The sequence below is a fragment of the Ranitomeya variabilis genome, chromosome 1 (assembly GCF_051348905.1).
Source record: "Ranitomeya variabilis isolate aRanVar5 chromosome 1, aRanVar5.hap1, whole genome shotgun sequence".
Taxonomy (NCBI): domain Eukaryota; kingdom Metazoa; phylum Chordata; class Amphibia; order Anura; family Dendrobatidae; genus Ranitomeya; species Ranitomeya variabilis.
In genome coordinates, this window is record NC_135232.1 from 133,936,752 (window position 1) to 133,958,002 (window position 21,251).

The following is a 21,251-nucleotide window of genomic DNA, read 5'->3' on the forward strand; positions in this document are numbered from 1 at the left end:
AAGAAAGACCTTTCTTGCCTCCAGAGGAAATACCCCAAAAAGTTGGATAGAAGCCCCCCACAAATAATAACGGTGAGGTAAGAGGAAAAGACAAACATAAGAATGAGCTAGGAATTTAGCAAAGAGAGGCCCACTAGCTAATAGCAGAATATAGAAAGATAACTTATATGGTCAGCAAAAAATCCTATCAAAAATATCCACACTGGAAATTCAAGAACCCCCGAACCGTCTAACGGCCCGGGGGGAGAACACCAGCCCCCTAGAGCTTCCAGCAAGGTCAGGAATCACATTTAGTACAAGCTGGACAAAAATGATAGCAAACAAATAACCCAAAAAACAAAGAAGCAAGACTTAGCTTAATTTAGCACGAACCAGGACCAGCAAACAGGAGCAAACAGAATGTGTCTGATAACACCGATGCCAGGCACTGGACTAAGGTTCCAGGAGGTTTATATAGCAACACCCCTGAAGTAACGACCCAGCTGGGTGCAAACAGAGGGAAGGAAATCCCAGAGTCATATCACTAGTAACCACTAGAGGGAGGCAAAAAAGTCTAATTCACAACAGTCATTATACAGTATTGAACATCATGTGGGGTCATTATACAGTATGGAGCATCATGTGTGGCCATTATACAGTATGGAGCATCATGTGGGGTCATTATACAGTATGGAGCATCATGTGTGGCCATTATACAGTATGGAGCATCATGTGCGGTCATTATACAGTATTGAACATCATATGGGGTCATTATACAGTATGGAGCATCATGTGTGGCCATTATACAATATGGAGCATCATGTGTGGCCATTATACATTATGGAGCATTGTGTGGCCATATTTTTTTTGGTTATAATTATTGTATATGAAACAATGTGATCAGCAGTGCTAAATGGGTGTGGTTGGGACTTGGATATGGGTGTGACTAGTTGTGAAATGGGTGTGGTCAGAGGTGTGGCCTAAAATTTGCCGCGGCGCACGTAGTGCGCTGCAACCTTTATACCTCTTTCCCTTCAAGAGTTGGGAGGTATGGTACCGCATTTGCCAGATCACGGCAAGTGCCACAAATCCCATAGGGAATGAATGAAGCCAAACGCATGTGTTGCCGTAAGTGATCCGTTACACGGCAGATGTGAAAACTGCCCGATCTGCTGCAAAAGGCGACTTTCACATCAGCGATTCTTGCCAAAGTCACTGCCGATAGTGTCATACTCACCAAAGGGGGAGGCAGCGCTAAAAGTGCCTAGGGCAGCAGAAACTCTAAATACGGCCCTGGTACCACTAATCAGTGTATAATGTGACATTACAAAATAAAGATCCACCGTGTCAGGAACCAATGGGAACATCAACGGAAATACTGTATATTGATGGTATAGAAATAATACTTAAAGGGGTTGTCTATTACTGTACAACCCCAGCTTAATGAATACGGGACACTAATTAAACTGAAAACAGTACATACTTACCCTCTGCAGCTCTGACTTTCTAGTAATGTTACCACCCCTGTCACTGGAGGGTCACGTGTCGTGTCATGCGCCATCTGCAGCTCATCAATGTTCCACCGGGGCAGACGGGGCTGCAGCCATGTCACATCACTTTCCTGGAACAATGGCGCCAACATCACGGGAGTGGCAATGCTGCAATAGGAGAATATGGACTATTGTATTTTAATTTAAATATTTGGATCTTTACCATCTACAGATGACATTTTTAAATATTCTTTTACCTGTTTGTTTTACTGTTCCTCCCCTAATTTATTTTATTTCATATGTAAAATTCTGGCCATAAATATTATACTAGAAGTCTCACTGTACTTTTGTCGAATAATATTAAAAATATCTGAAGTATAAGCAGTCAAAAATTTCCAGATGCAGTAAACGACAAAACAAAAACCCTTTTTAATGTTTAATCATCCGTTTCTTGGCCGACTGGACCGTAAATGTCAGTATATGGCAATGTGTGAACTAATTATATTAGTTGTTGGTCATTTATAGGAATAAACATGACTAATTATTGTCTGACAGAGGAGTAAACGTGGATAATTTTATGGAAAAGACAACTAAAATGTTCTGATATTTGATGCCACGTTGTAACGCAATCATCTCTTGTCCCAACAGAGGGAGGACCCATTTCGACACCTGCCCCCATATCACCATAAGTGCCTATCATTGGTACCCACAGCAGATCAATGGACATAAGTTTGATGGAAAGAATGGTGATTCTATCCAGATCCCTGAAAGACTTTTGCCAGTATTTGCTGAGAACACAACCTCAGAGGAAGGCTGTATATATTTGCATTTTACTGAATATAGCAGTCAGCAATGGTTCCTCACTGGAGGACAAGAACGTGCGTTAAATGATAAGGTAAATGACAGATTCTAGCAGATGGATGCTGTCCCTTCTCGGCGAATGTGCTTCATGGCAGAAGCCTGCGATGCCTTCCATGTTTATTTTTACTCTCACACCCCGGCTTCATTGCATTCTTCCTGGAATCGTGATACAATTAACTTTACCGTTCCAGAAGAGCAATTGGTTACAAGCGTTATTTATAGCCAGGCACTTGGCTAGTAAAATGTCTGTGAGATACATGTGTTCTCCATGTCTGAGGGAATAAATGCAAAAATGATATTACTTAGCCCGGAGATATTCATTAGAGCCCTGTGTGGAATTTATTAAGGGCAATTCATATTTGTGTAAATTCTATGGACTTTTTGTGGGTTTATGCTCCTAACACCATTTATTATTAAAAGATTAAAAATGACGTAAGAAGTCGATGTGGGCAGATATTTGCCTGCTCAGTAGTGCCGGTCCGTCCAATGGGGTCATACAGTTGGGTAGTTGGTGTTCACTAGCAACTCTAAAGATTTACAGAGTCACAAAACGGACCCATCAGAGACACTATTTTGTTAGCTATGCAGCAAGCATCACTGCCAACCACTTAATGACCCCCATGACAGTGCCAAATAGAGCAGTAGCGCAGTTTAAATGGTTGGCCCTTGAAAACCAGTTATCACTTATTGATTGAATAGGCAATAACTTGTTGGTTGGTGAAGATCCAACTATCGGGACATGCACTGATCAGCAAAATGGGGAACTTTTGCCCCTGTTAGAATGGAGAGTGAATGTGCATGCTCGACCACTCCTCCATTCATTTCCTATGGGACTGCTAAGTGTTACACTTTACTTTTTTGGCGGTTCCATGGAGAATGAAATCAGTGGCAGTCAGATGTCCGACTTGGTGTGCCATTTTGTACTTAGGATAGAAGTTCCCAGTTGGGAAAAACAAGTTCCTTGTTCTGCCGATTGGTGCAGGTCCAAGTGGTGGGCCACCCACCGATCAGCAAGTAGTCAGCTATCCTGCAGATAGAAGATAACTTGTTTTCGCTGGACAATACCTTTAAAAGTCCTACCTAGCAACACCCGAGCTTTGGCACTCAGGTTGGCATTGCTAAGACCTGATGAAGATTAGGAGATTAAAGAAGATGTTTTATGATCCCGATTTACCATATGGAATGCAGTTGAGTGTCTTTACTAGACAATATGCATTATTATATTTTGCTCACATTTGACAGATCTTGTTTCACATTTTTATTTGACTGCAGATTTTATCAGTGAGTCTGAAAGTGAACCGCTCCTACCACTTAGCCGAGGACAATGAGGTTGTGTACAGAATTAATACAGCTGGTGGCCGGATTATTCCTCGCATGTCACTTTGTCTCCTGTGGAACCAGGCATCAGAAAGGTACCAATGTATTCCTCATTCTCAGTGCAAGCATTGGTAATGCATGTCATACAATGGGATCGAAGCTGTTGGTCTTTAGACTAAAACTCTCAGTAGTACAGACCATTAACCCCTTAAATGAAACTGTCATATAGTACATGTGGTCTGATCTGTGGACAGCATGGTATAGAGAAGGAGACGCGGAGCAGAATAATACATAGTTATATTGGAGAAGATAAAGTATAAGTTGTCTTTTGTTGGCTGATATTCCTGGTGGTTGACAGCATTGTCTGCATGTGCAGTCATACAGGAATGACTGTCGGCTGTCAATCACTGAATAAGTTCACCCATTGCACGCATGTATATTGACACCAGTGATTTCAATTAATCAAATACAAGTTTTATCACAAAACTGTCTATCAATCTGATCAGCTCCTTTTCTCTATAACATCCTGCTTCCAAATCAGATACCACCCTTGAGTGATCATGGCTACACCGTTTTATGCAGTAATCTCAGCACGAGTGTCCTGATCCGTCCTACAGTAGGTCCGTAACCATCTGCTCATCCTAGCACTAGCTCCAAATACTAAAAACCTCCAATATGCTTAACCCTTTAATTGCATTCAGAGAGATGTCCAGGACTATCTGCACACATCTGCAGCTAGGGTGCACGAAGTGCCACCCCCAGCAATCACAGCCACCTGTGTCTGACAAAAATGCCCTAAACAGCCAGCATAACATTAAATACTTATTGCTGTATTCCAATAAACTCCTTTGCATGGCAGAAAAACTTTTGAAAATGAACTTTGAATGTCCAGCTCAGAATACACAAATGAGCCAGGACTAGTCCAGTGGGGCATCAGCCAGGCACAAAAGATATCATGCGCATGTGTACAATTTTCTCTGGTCTTATCAAGATGTATTGTATATTGCATACAGGATGTCAGTCATGCCCTGCGAGGTATGATTAGAGGATTCAATGCAGGACTATCAGAGTCAAAACAAAAGAAAGTCAAAACCGCACCCTTTCTTATATAGATTTAAGGTCTCAGTGGACACAAGGTCGCACGTCCAAAACCAGGGAGCCCATCCCGGACAGTACCAAGACCACAAAGAACAAAAAGACAGCGCCACAATGGACGGTGAAAAAAATAAGAGCTTACATTTATTCTGCCTCCTGTAGACAGGAGGCAGAATAAATGTAAGCTCTTATTTTTTTCACCATCCATTGTGGTGCTGTCTTTTTGTTCTTTCTGGTCAATGCAGGACTAGTCTGGGAGAAGTGATGCAATGCTAGACTATTGCTGGCCAGTTAGCATATTGCAAGCAGCAAATTCAAAGCTCATTTTTAAAAGTTTGTGTGACATATAAAGAAGTTCATAAGAATAAAATAATAGGCATATTTGATGCCATGATGAAATAAAAAAATGAGCCAGAGTATGTTTTGGTATAAGTGCCATGCATAGATGTGCATTCACATTGTGGCCATTTAACAGACAGAACCCAGAAACAAAATGAGAAAATACCCTGTAATAGGTAAGTGAATAGTAATAGTTCATTTAAATATCATAGGGGACTTAGTTAACATTATTTTGATCAAAAAAGTGTAAAGGCCCACCACGACAAGGTGTGCCCAATCGGAACAATACCTAACTCTTGTAGCTCACCTCACCATTGTTATCAATGTAACAGACTCACTCATGGGTAATAGAAAAAGGGAAGACCTATTATGGGGAGACGCCGCACCCACACCCTGCTGGTTCTTGTAGAGACTAGAAAATCCCTAGCTGAACAACTTGAAGACGCCATCTCGAACCTAGCTCCCTGTAAGGCTAATGGGGGTTTCTTGTAACTCCTGAGGAACCAGTGGGCAGGCTACAACACACTGCCAACAAGAGGAGAGGAAAATGTGCAGGAAGATATGAAAACCCTGAATGAGAAAAGGAAAACACATTAATAAAGGGAACAAGAATAACCTCCCAGAAACCTAAAGAGGTGAAAGAAAGAGGAACTGGGAATGAAAACAAACAGACTCGCTGAAGAAATTCAATTGGTGTTTACTATTCAACGTAAACTCCTTAGCTGAAGGGCTGTAACTCCTAAACTCAAATTCACCTAGAGGTATAGCCAGCAAGGAACTGCAGTGAAGGGTGAACATATAAAACATAAAACCAACCCAGAATGTGATACTGCAGACCAAAATGTAAAAATGAAAAACACCTGTCGAGGAGTAAGCCAAGAAGGGGAAACAAACATAATTGGAACTATAAGGCACTTGGATAGAGAAGAAAAGGCAATATGTCAGCAGACAAAGGAATCAGCCACGGAGCAATAGGTCAGCAGATTGAATCCCCAGACCAAGCTATGACAAGTAGGTGTCAGCAGACCTCCAAGTAAGTAAGGGCAGAGAATGACCGAGTCCCAACTATGCAGCCACCTGTCTGTGAAAGTTATATAAACAAAATTGATGTCCAAAAAAGTGGAAGCCACGCCCATTTGGGCAAAGTACAAAAAACTGAAACAAAACCAAAACAATTAGAGAGCATATGTTGGTAAAAGTGCAGTACATAGATTTGCACTCACACTGTGGCCATTTAACAGACAGAACCCAAGTTAAAAGCGAAATGAGCAAATACCCTCTAATTAGTAAGTAAATAGTAATATTACATGTAAATAAAATGGGGTACTTAGTTAATACTATTTTGATCAAAAAAGTGTAAAAGCCATCTCACCCCAGCAAGGGGTACGAGCCCAATTGGAACAGTGCCTTACTCTTGTAGTTCACCTCACTATGTGTCATCAGACATCCAAAAATTTAGCGCTATTGTGGCAGTTTGGGACAGTTGTTGGACCTTACATGTTTCCTGCCTGCAGAAGGTTTTTTTTTTAAAGTATATACAGACATTCATTATGCAAACTAGGGGGCAGGTCAGTGAGGGATCAGTGATCCATTAGCTACTCAATACCTAAGCAGAGCACCACATGGAGACCCCAAACCCCCCCCCCCCCCCCCCCCCCGACTGGCCACCGCAGAGCGGGAGCATATCATTGGCACAAAACTGAAAATAAAGATTAAAGAACAACCATAAGACAGATTTTATACACCAAGGTATCATTTTAATCAGTATAACGGCGCCGACCTGACTGACAATGTGTGTAGGTTATGAACAATCCTGCTGACAGGTTCCCTTTACGCATACAAAAGAATTACCGTATATAGAAATGCAATACAAACATGGAAAAAGTCTGCAAAAAAAGTGCAACAAATGTGATTATTTAATATTAAATACATTTTCTTAAACATACATTACATAAAACAAAAATCTTACATATATTAGGTATTCACACAACCATAGTTACCTGAGGGATTTGTTTAACAGATTGAGATGTGTAACAAGCAATGTAAAAATGTAAAAACTTATGAAAAAATTATGATTGCTGAAATGTGAAGAGGAAAAAAAGTTAGTTTTCATTAAATTAGGTTTTTTTTTAATATTAAAAAAATTACCAAAGGCGGGCAGTTTAATAAAGTTACAACATAACATATACTCCTCCTTATGTTCCCTGCCACGAATCGATGTTGTTTTGTCATATATCCAGTGAGGATAGGTTATATTTATTTATTTTACTCACTTATATAACGCCATTAATTCCACAGTGCTTTACACACATTATCATCACTGTCCCCATTGGGGCTCACAATCTAAATTCCCTATCAGTATGTGGAGTGTGGGAGGAAACCAGAGGAAACCCATGCAGATACGGGGAGAACATACAAACTCCGTGCAGATGTTGTCCTTGGTGGGATTTGAACCCAGGACCCCAGTGCTGCAGGGCTGCAATGCTAACCACTGAGCCATTTTGCTGCCAACCATGTCGTAATTTTATCACAAGGCCTTCAACAATAACATAATAAGATCTTTAGATATCTACTGTCTGAATGATCAGCTGAACCATTGGTTGGCCGACCACTATCTTGCCCGACTCCCATACACAGGAGAGCTCCTGCATTCTCTACGAGGAAATCACTGATAGACATCTCTGGCGAACTCGCACTTGCCTGATCCCAGTCTTTCACCACATCACCTGTCAGGAAACTATCGTTACCCCGTTACACAGTTAAATGTTAGCCAGACTTGGTGATATCGGTGGGTTCGACCGATGTTAGTGTAATGTGGATGGGCTTTAGATGAGAATTAGTGAATGAGCAGTCGGCCTCTGTGCATAGGCCAGAGATCACTCGTTTATTGGGTGATTAGATCCTTTATACTGGGATAAAAATGATCTTCATGGGCAGCCCATCGCCCCTTGTAAAAGGGAGATATGCTGCTGATAACATGATACTGTATGGGGAGAGAGTGAGAGTATTAACTATCATTCTGTTCCCATCAGTTTTTATTGTCCAGTATATGAGTGCTGATTGACTGATATATAGTTGATCACGCACATTAATGGGCCATAATACCCCCGTCTAAATGTACCTTGAATATGGACCATTCCTAAGTGGCAGCAGATTTTTCTTCTTGGCAGTGGAGATGGGCCACAAATACGTTTGATATTTTCTTACGATATAACTAATATCCTCATGTAAAGGACTTCAGAACTGTAAATAACATGTTTATGCCATCCAGTCCTTTCCGTGAATTATATTCTTACCCCGTTTTGCTGAGACACAGGTATTCCTTACAAGCTGAAGGGAACTAAAATAGTTCTTACCCTGCAGAGATGCAAACTCAGTGACCTGCACTATGGGAATGGGCCTGTCAGCAGCGTCTTCATGCTCTCGTGTCATCATTCGTGCCGTGCAAAAAATGTGGCTGGTTCACCAAGTCCAAAGTGCTTAGGGTTATTTTTGTCTGGTCCTACGCCTGCTAATAGTTAATTTCAAGGAATTTTTCAGTTGAGTGCATACTTTTACATTGAGATCTGAAGACTTGTAAATGTTCTGGACTATTTAGCACTACCTAAGAGCGCATGCTTTACTCACAATTATGGCATCTGTTTAACGGGTTAATAATTTTGCACATTTTGCTTTGCAGGTGGCTGTCAAATGGTCAGCTGTGCCGAGTGGTGTCAGACGCAGGCCAGTATGTGGAGTGTGCTTGTACGCACTTGTCCTCCTATGCTGTGTATGCTCATACTGACAAGCTGTCCTCCTACAACGAAGCTTTCTTTTGTGCGGGGTTTATATGCATTTCTGGTTAGTGGATTAATACTGTAATACAGATGCATTTATTCTACTTTTCATCATGTTGTGTAAACTGGAGATTCATCTATAATTACCATTGATAGTGGGTTATGACTCATAGGCTCCATCACTTTATGATCAGTGGGGGTCTGACTTCAGGAACATCAGTTATCCTGAAAATAAAAGTTCTGCAGCTCCTTTGCTGTTGTTTTCCTGCACAGTGATGCCTCATCCTGTGAATAGTATAGTTCCATTGAAGTGAATGGAATTGCTGCAGTGGCCTGCACAGCAAGGTGGTCGGGAGGGCCTTTGTGGAGGGAAAACACAGAAAGGGACGCTCTGCTTCATTAGCGATGCCTCCCTTTTAGTTCCAAAGATCACCATTTATAATAATGTTAGGACATAATTACATAGTTAATACGGTTGGAAAAAGACACAGGTCCATCAAGTTAAGCCGAGGGATGGGAAATAATATTGGGAATGGGCTATAGTATTGTGACAAAGTCACTGGTAAAGTACTGAAGGGGAGATATGTTTCACTAAGGGTGTTAGCTTCAGTGATAACAACCTTGGAAAATGATCCAGCACTCTAAGTGCTGGGTTGAGTGAACAGCTGTAGAGTGGGAGGAGCACAGAGGATAAATACCCAGCCTTCTAGAGCATTCAGTGTGGGGTGGGCCTGGAGGTTGACGTTCTGCAGCTGGGTATCCATGTTAAGGAAAGCTGAACATTTTGTTGTTTGTCCTGAAGCGAGCGGATTCCCGTAGTAACAAGGACTGTGCCATACGTTATGTTTTTGTTTTCCTGTTAGGCCAGGGAGGCTGGGTTTGTTTTTGCTAATGTTGCACAGGTTTATATAGTACGTTTAATAAACCAGTGGAAGATTTAAAGAGACAGTGTTCTGGTGTTTACCTCTACATGCAGCCAAGTGAGCCAATCTACACCAGTATCCATATCCAAGAAATATCCCATCAGTTTATAAAATGGGAATAATCCTTCAAGTAGCAAAGTAATCCTAAAAACAGAATGTATTTTTTTTTTTTTCTATATAAAAGTTTTTATACTTGTATCAAATGAATCCAAGGAAGCTGGAATTGGGTTGAGGGTGAAACCAGTTATACGCCAACCATGAGCTATGCATGCAGTATATCTTTCAAGCAGTTTCACACCAGAAAATTGCCATTAACTACTTGATGATTCAGCCCCATATTGTTTATAATACTTCACCCATGCGTCATCCTTAGGCTAAGCTGTCAAGGGTACTGCTTGATCAACTCTTGTTCTACAGATCTGACCTACAGTATCTAATTCAATAATTAGGAACCTAAAAATTCCTTAATTTAGACCAACTTGTAAAGATTTGCCACCAATCAGAAGAAGGTTTTCCCATCAGGTTCCGATAGTTGAATGTTTTCCCAACATCAGAAACCAATAGAACAAAGTTTTATTGTTCTGGACTATTGAGATAATCTCCACAGATGCAAATATCTACAGTACACAACAGGATTATCCTCACCACTATGGCCACCGATTGCCATCTACATCTGAATTCTGATACGTGAACTGGAAATTCATTGGTTATGGAGCCAAGTGTTTGGTTGCTAACAGATTCCTAGTTCTCTGATTTCTTAGAAATTCCATATATTTCATTATTTATTGGAGAACAATGGATCTTTAAAATCCTTGAAAGATAGAACATAGCATTTTCAGAAGTTTTGGAAACCTCAGTACAGCTCATGTCCGTATACAAGAGGCTTTATGTGCTATGAGAATAGTTACAGTCTCAATACTGGATTGAGCTCACCGATAATGCTGGACTGTAGTCATTCAATAGGTCTTAATAGACAGTGCGGATTATGGAAGTATAACCCGTACAATAAGATATTTGTGATCTGTAATTTAAGAACAAGATGAAATTTACTTAATGTGCAATGAATACCATTCTCCATCCTTCTTATCCTCAGGGTTCACGTTGGCCATCCTCTCCCAGTTATTCTGCACCAGGTCTTCCATGTTTGCAGCTAAGCTTCTCACTCACATGATGGTGGCTTGTTTAGGAACACAGGTAAGATGCTCCATCATTTATTACTATAAAAAAGCTGAGCTATTAAAATCATCTGTGGTTACACTCCTTTGTAGCTATAGATACAGCGTACATGAAAATGAGCTGTACCTTAAATACAGGCCAAAAGATGTGAGACTGATTTTCATGGTCCAAGTACAAATGTGAGGCTCCTGATCTGAACTAACAGTCTCATTCACAATTTCCAAAGCAACTCTAGATCTCCTGGAAATTACGATCTCTATATGGACCGGATTTGTGAAACTGACCGTCCAGGTATAACGGTGGTGAAAGTGTAAGATAATAATAGTAAATATAGAATATACAGGACTAGACCACACAACAAATGTTTTGTCTCTCTTAGCATTTTTCCTCAAGGGTCATCAGAAAATGACCTGTCGTTTAAATCAGGTTTTTATTTTACGTCTATTTTTTTGTGTTTTTAAAAGGTTCAATGTTTTTTTATTTTTGATTGCCTTGATGTTGTTGTAAAAAATAAGTAAATATGTAATTGCTGCAATTTCCTAGGTTTGGAGAAAGTAAACTACCGTAACCTATTTTTATCATACATGGCACCAAGGAACCCTGGAAATTTTCCGTGTTCCTATTTATTATCTAAAACATTTTGAATATGCGATGTATCTTTATGCAGATGTGCTAAATAGCTAAAACTTCCTAAAATGGTACACTAAATGGGAGTACCGGTATTGAATAAATACTGAAATCAGTGTTCGCTTTCAGCAGAGGGGTTGGTTATTTATGTTGTCCTTGTCCTTTGCTGATTGTTGGGGTCCAGCTGACCCATCTTGAGAATTAAAGAGCAAAAAGTCCTTTGTCATTTCCTATCCAATGTCGCTTTTGTCAAGTGAATGAGGCTGAGTTCTGGACCTCCACAGCAACTGAATGGCCCATTAATTCCAGCAACATGGGGGTCCCTACAGTCTGTTATGGACTAGTCTACGTTCACATTTGTGGTGTGCGCCACAGCGGCGTCGCCGCAACGCACAACGCAACAAAAACGCAATAGAAACGCATGGTTTTTCGACGCATGCGTTCAACGCATGCGTCGAAAAACGCTGCGTTTTTTGGAAACGCAGTTGCGTTTTGACCAAAAAACGCTGCGTTTTTCGACGCATGCGTTTTCCTACAGTGAGTCATTCTTCATCACCCAAAAAAAAAAAAAAGTGTCTACACACTAGATAAGGTCCACCAATGGCTAGAAGAGGGTTGGTGTAATGTAATTGTGTATATATACCCTGGCAGAGATGAATTCCTCCCATTTTGCTGGTATTCATGATGGAGCGTCCCATGGACAGTATCTACATGGATATGGAGATGGAATTTGCCTTGGCTAATGCCTATGCTCTCGCCTGTTTTCATCAAAGGGAAAGGGAAAAACGGAGATGGAGTCGTCGCCGCTTTTGGATACACCCTATCGTGGAAGTCCGGGAGAGCCGTGGAGCATACCATTGCTTGTTTGGCGAACTCAATGACAACCTGGAGAAATATTTCGAATACACCAGGATGTCTCAGGACAGCTTCCGCTATCTTCTGCGTCGGGTGGAAGGATCCATTAGCAGGCAGGACACGCAGCTCCGGAGAGCTATTTCCACAGAGGAATGGCTGCTGGTGACTCTACGGTACGTAGCTGTTTGAATGACTGTGATATGTTCTTCCCTTTTTTTTTTTTTTTTTTTTAATTTTTTTTGGGTTTGGTATGGTCAATGTACTTTTATAAATTGCAATGTACTTTAGTGTAATTTCTTTATCTTCTTGGCAGTTTCCTGGCTACCGGAGAGACCTTGAGATCACTTCATTTTCAATTCCGGATTGGAGTCTCCACTCTTTCCGGAATTATTGCTGAGACATGCCGCGCTTTGTGGGATAATCTCTGGGAGGAATTTTTACATGTCCCTACAAGTGAAATCTGGGAGGCCAACGCACAGAAATTTGAGCAAGTGTGTTCTTTTCCAAACTGTATTGGCGCAGTGGATGGAAAGCACATTCGGATTACCAAGCCTGCGAAAAGTGGATCCCTTTTCTACAATTATAAAAAATACTTTTCAACTGTGCTCATGGCAATTGCCGGTGCGGACTGCCGTTTTCTCGCAGTGGACATTGGTGCGTTTGGCCGTGCAAATGACTCACGCACATTTAAAGAGTCGGATATGGGCCAAAAATTATATGGCAACAATTTTAATTTCCACTGTTTCAATTTTAAGATTAATGGCGGATCCTAATATACGCCATTTGGAGACAAGGATGCAAAAGGCGCACTCCACAGTCCTTCTGGCCCTGGACAGTCTGTAACAATGCCACATACAATAAAATAGGCAAAAAAAAAACAAAAACACAATTGACTGTTGACTGATAGGACAATGCAAACTCAACAAGCGACACCACAACGCCATACATTGCAAGAGAATACAATAGAAGATACAACACAAGAATAGACCCAAACAAAATTAAGCAAAAATAGACACCTATGTCCAAATTTTTAAAAATAAAAACTTACAAAAAAAACACCTTTATTTATACAGGAAAAAAAAAGGCACAATGAAATAGCAAACTAATGAACGCCATACTTTACAATTACAACAAGACATGATCCAAAACAACACCATCTGGTGACATATAACCACAGAAATACATCAGAAAAAGTCGATAAATACCATTCTAGATAATAAGCAATAAACATACGGGACAACCGCTGTTACAATATACAGCAACCCAAAAGATAAACCATAGTCAAATAGAAAAAAAAAACACATGAAACTAAAAACAAAGGGCCCCACCCAAAAAAAAACAAAAACATCCATTATACTACACACTTGGCAATGCAAACATTCAAGAGAGGAGATATATGCCATATGGAAAACGACGTAAAACCATCAGAGATAAAAAAAATAAAAAAAAAGGAAAAATACAATTGAAAATAGAATGGCATATAGCCGCACGGAACAATACAATACAAATGAAACATCATAAATGTAGCCCCCCCACCAGCAAGAAAAGACACTCAAGGAAAGAAAAAAAAATGCCAACAGCATAATAAAACACAGCAAGACATGAGCCAAGAAAACGCCATACGGTTACCCCCAACAATAGAAACCAGAAAAAGACATGCAACAGAAATTTAAGAAGAAAAAATCATCCAAAAAAAAAAGACATTGAACAACCGCATGACACCAGAACAACCCAAAAAAATTCAAAACCAATCCAAAACCAAGCAAGGTCGAAGACAATAAACGCCATCATATAACGCCAGAAGTACATCAGAACCAGATTAAAAAAAACAATATTTCCAAAAACAACCCACAGTGCCATAACCGTACAATAGCACAGACCAAACCAGGGCTGGACTGGGACTAAAATTCAGCCCTGGCATTTGAAGTCACACAGGCCCACTTGTCACATGGTGACTGTATAATATCTTTGTACACTTGTAGGTTACAAGTGAGGGGAGTGTAACACGACTATATAACATATAATTACAGCTGTATCCAGCATTACAGCTCAGTCCCCATAGAATGTAATACAGCACAGCCCCCATAGACTATAATACAGCACAGCCCCCATAAAATGTAATACAGCACAGCCCCCATAGAATGTAATGCAGCACAGCCCCCCATAGAATGGAATGCAGCCAGCCCCCATATAATGTAATACAGCCAGCCCCCATAGAATGTAATGCAGCACAGCCCCCATAGAGTGTAATACAGCCAGCCCCATAGAATGTAATACAGCACAGCCCCCATAGAATGTAATACAGCACAGCCCCCATAGAATGTAATACAGCACAGCCCCCATAGAATGTAAAGCAGCACAGCCCCCATAGAATGTAATGCAGCACAGCCCCCATAGAATGTAATGCAGCACAGCCCCCATAGAATGTAATACAGCACAGGCCCCATAGAATGTAATACAGCACAGCCCCCATAGAATGTAATACAGCAAAGCCCCCATAGAATGTAATACAGCACAGCCCCCATAGAATGTAATACAGCACAGCCCCCATAGAATGTAATGCAGCACAGCCCCCATAGAATGTAATGCAGCCAGCCCCCATAGAATGTAATACAGCACAGGCCCCATAGAATGTAATACAGCACAGCCCCCATAGAACGTAATACAGCAAAGCCCCCATAGAATGTAATACAGCACAGCCCCCATAGAATGTAATACAGCACAGCCTCCATAGAATGTAATACAGCACAGCCCCCATAGAATGTAATGCAGCCAGCCCCCATAGAATGTAATGCAGCACAGCCCCATAGAATGTAATGCAGCCAGCACCCATAGAATGTAATGCAGCCAGCCCCCATAGAATGTAATGCAGCCAGCCCCCATAGAATGTAATGCAGCCCCCCCCCAATAGCCCCACAATCCACTTATCACTCATTGATATATAATAATAAAAAAAAAAACACTCTACTCACCTCTCCTCTTGCCCCGCGCTGCTCCTGGCTCCGGTCTCAGCAGCTGCAGTCTGCCCGCCCAGTCACACAGCAGGTGCGCGATGTGTCAGCGGCAGGCAGAGCAGGGAATGATGGGAGAGAGAGCGTCAGCATTCAACTGTCTATGACGCCGGTATAGTTGAATGCGGGGCCGGGAGTGTGCCGACAGTGGGGGGAGTGGGCCGACAGCGGCACACTCGAGCGGCCCACTACTGTCACCGGCCCTTCTGGCATTTGCCAGAACTGCCCGATGGCCAGTCCGGCCCTGGCCCAAACATTGCACAAATTAAATCAAAATCAAGAAACAGAATAAAAATGCAAAGAAAAATATATACTTACAGTTTCTGAAAGCAGATTGCTCCTCTCTCTGTCTTGTGTGATAGCCTTGTGAAAGACAATGGCAACCCCCCTTTTTTTATATATATATATATAGTGTTTTTTTAGTGTCTAGACAAAGTCTAGACAATGTTTTGCATTTTTTATTTGACAACGCATGCGTCGTACAACGCACCACGACGCAAGTACTTGCGTCGTCTGCGTTGTCAATACAAGTCAATGGGGAATAAGGCGCATCGACGAAGCAAACACGACGCAAACACGACGCATGCGTTTTTTAAAAGGTCGGCGCCGCCCGAAAAATGCAACATGTTTGCCGCGCCCTGACAGGTGCGCCCTAACGCCGCATGCGGCGTACAACACACCACAACGCATGACAACGCATGTACATGCGGCCCCATGTGGCGCCAATGTTAAAGATAGGGCCGCACGACGCATGCGTTTTCTTGCGGCGACGACGCTGCGGCGCACACCGCAAATGTGAACGTAGCCTTAGCGATTGATAAGTTATTCTACAGCTATGCCATTACTGGATACAGGAAAGAAATATATCTTGGGTCTTGCCCATCAGACCATGTGGGGTCATCACAACAGAGACCCTAATCACAGGACAATAAAACAATCCTTATCTAAGAATTGGCCCAATATTTATGGACGTAACTGTTTATCACCCATGGTAATTCTGCTTCATGTCACCTGGCTTATCCATGGTTTTTTTCCCCCTTTTTTTTTTTTTCTCTATACTTTGTTGTGCATAAATATGTGATTCTTCAGAATTTGTTTTAGTCTTTGCCTGATGAAGAGACGTATGTAGTCTCGAAAGCTTGCAATTTGTTACCATCTTTTCAGTTAGCCATTAAAAGGTATCAACCACTGAGGACTCTCAATTCTAAATATTTTGCCATTACTGGATGTAATTTGACTACCTCTTTAACTTATCCAAGATATTTAAAACTATATAGAGTATGATAAACATATATCCTCTTGACCAATGTGATGATTGTTCTGGGGCCTAAACAGTTTGTATCGTTGATCATGACCTTCCACCATTTGGGATCTGGACACCTGCCCGTCTTACGTGCCTTTTCTGTCCCTTATAATGATGATATCAACATATTAAAGACTGTGACTCAGGGTGAGTTACGTTCATTTCTTCCATTTAAACAAGCAATGAACATTCTTTTAGCTCAAGTTACAGTGAGTTTTGGCATTATTAGCTGGGCACAGGTGCTGCCTCGGAAAACCTCACTGATGTCCAGCTTTTTGTCCTTCATGTGTCTGCCAAGTTCTGCACTTCCCATAGTAAATGTCAGCAAATCTTCTCCTGTCTTTCACATTACTCCTCCATGGCGGGCTTTGTCTATCTCTGGAATTCCCAGGATGATATGTGAGCTATGGCTTCAAAGTAAAAGCACTGCAGCCTATTAGTTTCCATAATAAGCTAAGCAGGTCCTTGTGTTTCTCCTTACACTCTGGGACAAAGCGAATGTTTATAGAGCCACTCGTCCAAATCAGAAAGCACAGCAGAGAGTGCCGTAGGTGTAGTCCGGGAACGGTTACAAAGCCGGATATTTCGGGTATGTTTTGCCACAGGCAGGAAACACTTAATCCAAACTTGCATAAGATGTTTGTGCACAAAGTGATCTGTCCTCAATAGTCTGAGGGTCTGAACACGGCATATAAATCACACTTAGATTACGCATATAGCTCGCCATGTAAACACAGTTAGCTCCAAACACATTCAGCTTTAAAGGGGTATTCTCAAGTTTGGACGTCATCCACTATCCACATGCTAGGGGATAACTTCCTGATTTCGGGGGGTTTGGTTCTGTTTGGGTCCCAACTGTTGAACCCGAAATAATCAGGAATTTATCCCTTATCCTATAGATAGGGCATAACTTCCACACTTGAAGTATGGATAGGGCATAACGTACAATCTTAAGAATACCCTTTTCTATGGGATTTAAAGAAAACCTGCCTTATTCCATAGTTTTATAATTAAGTTTTTAAAAAGACAAAATTCTATCAAGTTAACCTGCATAGAATGGCAGAGAATAAGTGCATGAGGAAATTGCAAATTGCCCCAGATTTGTATAAAAAGCTCTTTTCTTCCTCCAAATATGGCAATTAGAGTAAATTCCTGGATCAATGTTCCATCTGCAGAAATTTGCTACCAATAATCTGTAATATCATATCTTTCAAGCAAGACATACAAGCCCCTACTGAAATTCAAGCAGAATCTTCTTCTTTTACAGTAAAGAATCCCTGTCTATGCAGATGCTGATGTACAGGATGCCCCCTTGGTAACATTGCAGGCCTAGGTATAAATAGATCATTAGAACAATCTCTGCACTGTCCATTCATAACCAGATTGCCCCCAACAACGTGTGTTTTTCTAAACTAGATAACCAAAGTATAATCTGTCTTAGAACTTGGCAATCAATACTTAAGATGCCCCTGAAGCAACTCTACCAGCCTAATGAAACCCTCTGCTCTATAAACATTACTACATTTTTCTCTGACCTATTTCATGCTTAGATCCACTCATTCCGTTCACCTAATTGAGTAATTGTCTGCAGCCATGACTAGACTCTATGGCCATAGAGTCAAGAACTGATATAATTTAATTGACCGGTACAGACACTTTCCATCCTTTAGAAATAAAGGGACATTACACATTTAAAGAATTATTTATTTTTGCATAGCGTGCTGTATCTGTTTAATCTTCTCATTGACTTTTAGATGCAACACTAAACTGGTTTTTCATGTTGACCTTCTCATACATGGAATTGGGGTGCACATGTTACTCAAAACGGCTGTGTATTCTCTGACCTTTCAATGAGAGATGCTGAGTGTCCACACTTGTTTGTGTCCACTTAATTCTTGCTTTACAATCTTCCTATACCGTCCGGAAGGCATGTGGTAAGAAGGTAGACCACCTGGACTACTGGAAAAGTTGAAAAATCTACCAGGATTACCGAAAATGACATCCCAATAGCCAGTAGTATTAGAAGGTGTCATATGCCTCTGTGTCTCAGGGACCGGGGGACCGAAGCTTAAGTGGTACAGAATGGATGGGACAGCCTATAAGGTCTCATTCAGACATCCCGTTTTTACATCTGTGTTCTATTTGTGATTTTGACCAGTAGAATATAGTCTATGGGGCTTTTCACATGTCTATGGTGTGATTTTTGCTGTCCGTGGGTCTGCAACAATTACAGAGACATCTGTTTTTTTATCAGAATCGTGGATGAAAAGTATCAATGCTACTCTATAGCTCCGTGAAAATCACACGGATGGCAGAAGTTGGCAAGTAATGGAGTGTAATCATTTATACTGTTTTTAAATTTTTCTCCAATAATGCTATAGATCCATTGTCTGTTTGATGCCCAGATATTTCTGACAAGGGCCATGGTAAGGGGTTCTGTGCTTCGGTGATGTAGCCATAGTGGTATTCTGTAATGGTGGCGTTCGTTCTAAAGGTATACCCAGGCCTAAAAAGAAGATCTAAAGGAAATATGGTTGCCATATCTAATATTTCTCATTTTCCTGTTCTTGCTAAAGATCACTGCTGAGTCACTTTAGGGTAATCTGAGCGATGTTGTACATACAGCATATTTCTATGGTTTCTTTGCTTTTGTAATGTTTCATTATCTCTTCCAAACACAAGCTGTTCTGCAGCAAGGTTGGTAGATAAGGTGTAGTTCTTATGTCCATACCGAGATTATGGCGTGCGTCTTATCATGTGAACAGTAATCTGGTGACATTGGATTTATTTGTACCTTCTGATCTGCTCAGATATCCAGCTGTTCTCAGTCATCATGAAGAAGGGTACGTCTGTGTGGCATATTCACTACTGAGGAAGGTTTTAAGCATTTGGTAGAAATCATTCTACTATAAGCATTTTCATTGCCTGACTTATTTCAACGGCTACCTCATTTACGTGTACATTAAACAACAGATTAAACTACATGACAATTTATTTCTTATAAAAACATCCAAAACATTTCAAAATGCAAGATATGTGAGGTCAACTTGTCACCCAGGATGTAGATACATACATTATAGACTCGCTTGACTCCTATCGCAAAAGCCTATCCAGAGTTATGGCCCTGATACACACTAGACTAATGTCGGCCAAACCTGCCTATATCCACAGGTTTGGCCAACGGTCCAATGTATATGGGGGGCTTCAGATGACTGATGGATGGGACAGATGAAGATGACACATTCAGACTTCCGATCGCATTGCTCTCTCGGAGATGAGCCGCTGGCCAGTATGTATGTTTGGACGAACCAACGCTCCTGTGTATGAAAGAATCGGCTAAGATCGCTGACAGTTACCTATGGCCAGCTTAACTATCATGCCCTATAAGTGATTTGCAGACACCGTATATTAAGGAACACAGCAAAATACTTCCGGGACATAGTGCGGCAGCGCATGCGCAGTAATATTTTTCGGCTTTGCCCGCAGTTGGGCAAAGCATACTGCGCGTGCGCAAGGAAAGATTGCATTGAGCACGCGTGAACTACGGAGGAAACCTACTCAACTTCAAGAAAATATTATAGACAGTAGGAAAGGAAGGGGTGAATGAAAGAAGACGAAACACCGCCCATCGGACTGGACACAGGGCATTTACATAGCCCGCCAAATTCAGGTGACAGAGTCCCTTTAAGGCATGTTCTTCTGTAGGGAAGTGCCTGAGCAATGCTTCCTCTTTGGGTAGTTAGTGTTAGTGCAACTAGTCTGTTGCCAGGTACTTGTGCTCGAACTTGTTAAGTGTGTTGTCTAAACCAGAACCTGTTCATGTTACCTGTGTTACCTAAATCTGTAAATGCTCCAGCAGTACCTGAATCTGAAACTGCACTGGTGGTACCTGAGCCTGAAACCACTCCAGCAGTACCTGAACCTGAAACTGCTCCATCGGTACCTGAACCTGAAATCGCTCCGGTGGTACCTGAACCTGTAACTGCTCCAGCGGTACCTGATCCTGAAAACCCCTCTGGCGGTAACTGAATCTGAAACCGCTTTGGTGGTACCTGAGCCTGAAACCACTCCATCAGTACCTGAACCAGAAACCGCTTTGGCGACACCTAAACCTGTAAATGTTCTAGCAGTACCTGAACTTGAAACCCCTCTGGTGTTATCTGAACCTGAAACCACTCTGTCGGTATCTGAACCTTAATCTGCCCCGTTGGTACCTGTGCTTGAAACTGCTCCGGCAGTATCTGAACCTGAAACCTCTCCATCGGTACCTGAATCTGAAACTGCTCCGGTGGTACCTGAACCTGTAACTGCTCCAGCAGTACCTGATCCTGAAAACCACTCTGGCGGTACCTGACACTGAAACCACACCAGCAGTACTTCAACCAGAAACTGCTTTGGTGGTACTTAAACCTATAAATGCTCCAGCAGTACCTGAACCTGAAACCGCTCCATCGGTACCTGAACCTGAAACCACTCCAGTGGTACCTGAACCTGTAACT

The 21,251-nt window shown here is 41.5% G+C and overlaps 1 protein-coding gene and 1 long non-coding RNA gene across 2 annotated transcripts in view; one reads left to right on the forward strand and one right to left on the reverse strand.

The window, feature by feature from the left end:
* LOC143807463 (uncharacterized) overlaps positions 1-8,303 on the reverse strand; it is a 57,860-nt gene extending 49,557 nt beyond the window's left edge. The window contains exons 1-2 of the long non-coding RNA XR_013221736.1: positions 8,203-8,303; positions 1,467-1,637 (exon numbers count right to left, since the gene is read on the reverse strand). This is a non-coding gene — a long non-coding RNA (uncharacterized LOC143807463). The remainder of the gene's footprint in view (positions 1-1,466; positions 1,638-8,202) is intronic.
* Positions 1-21,251, forward strand: part of ADGRV1 (adhesion G protein-coupled receptor V1) — a 742,217-nt gene that overhangs the window by 481,237 nt on the left and 239,729 nt on the right. Inside the window, exons 81-84 of the mRNA XM_077289021.1 lie at positions 2,118-2,364; positions 3,603-3,742; positions 8,761-8,921; positions 10,874-10,974. Of these exons, the coding sequence (XP_077145136.1) occupies positions 2,118-2,364; positions 3,603-3,742; positions 8,761-8,921; positions 10,874-10,974 (649 nt within the window). The remainder of the gene's footprint in view (positions 1-2,117; positions 2,365-3,602; positions 3,743-8,760; positions 8,922-10,873; positions 10,975-21,251) is intronic.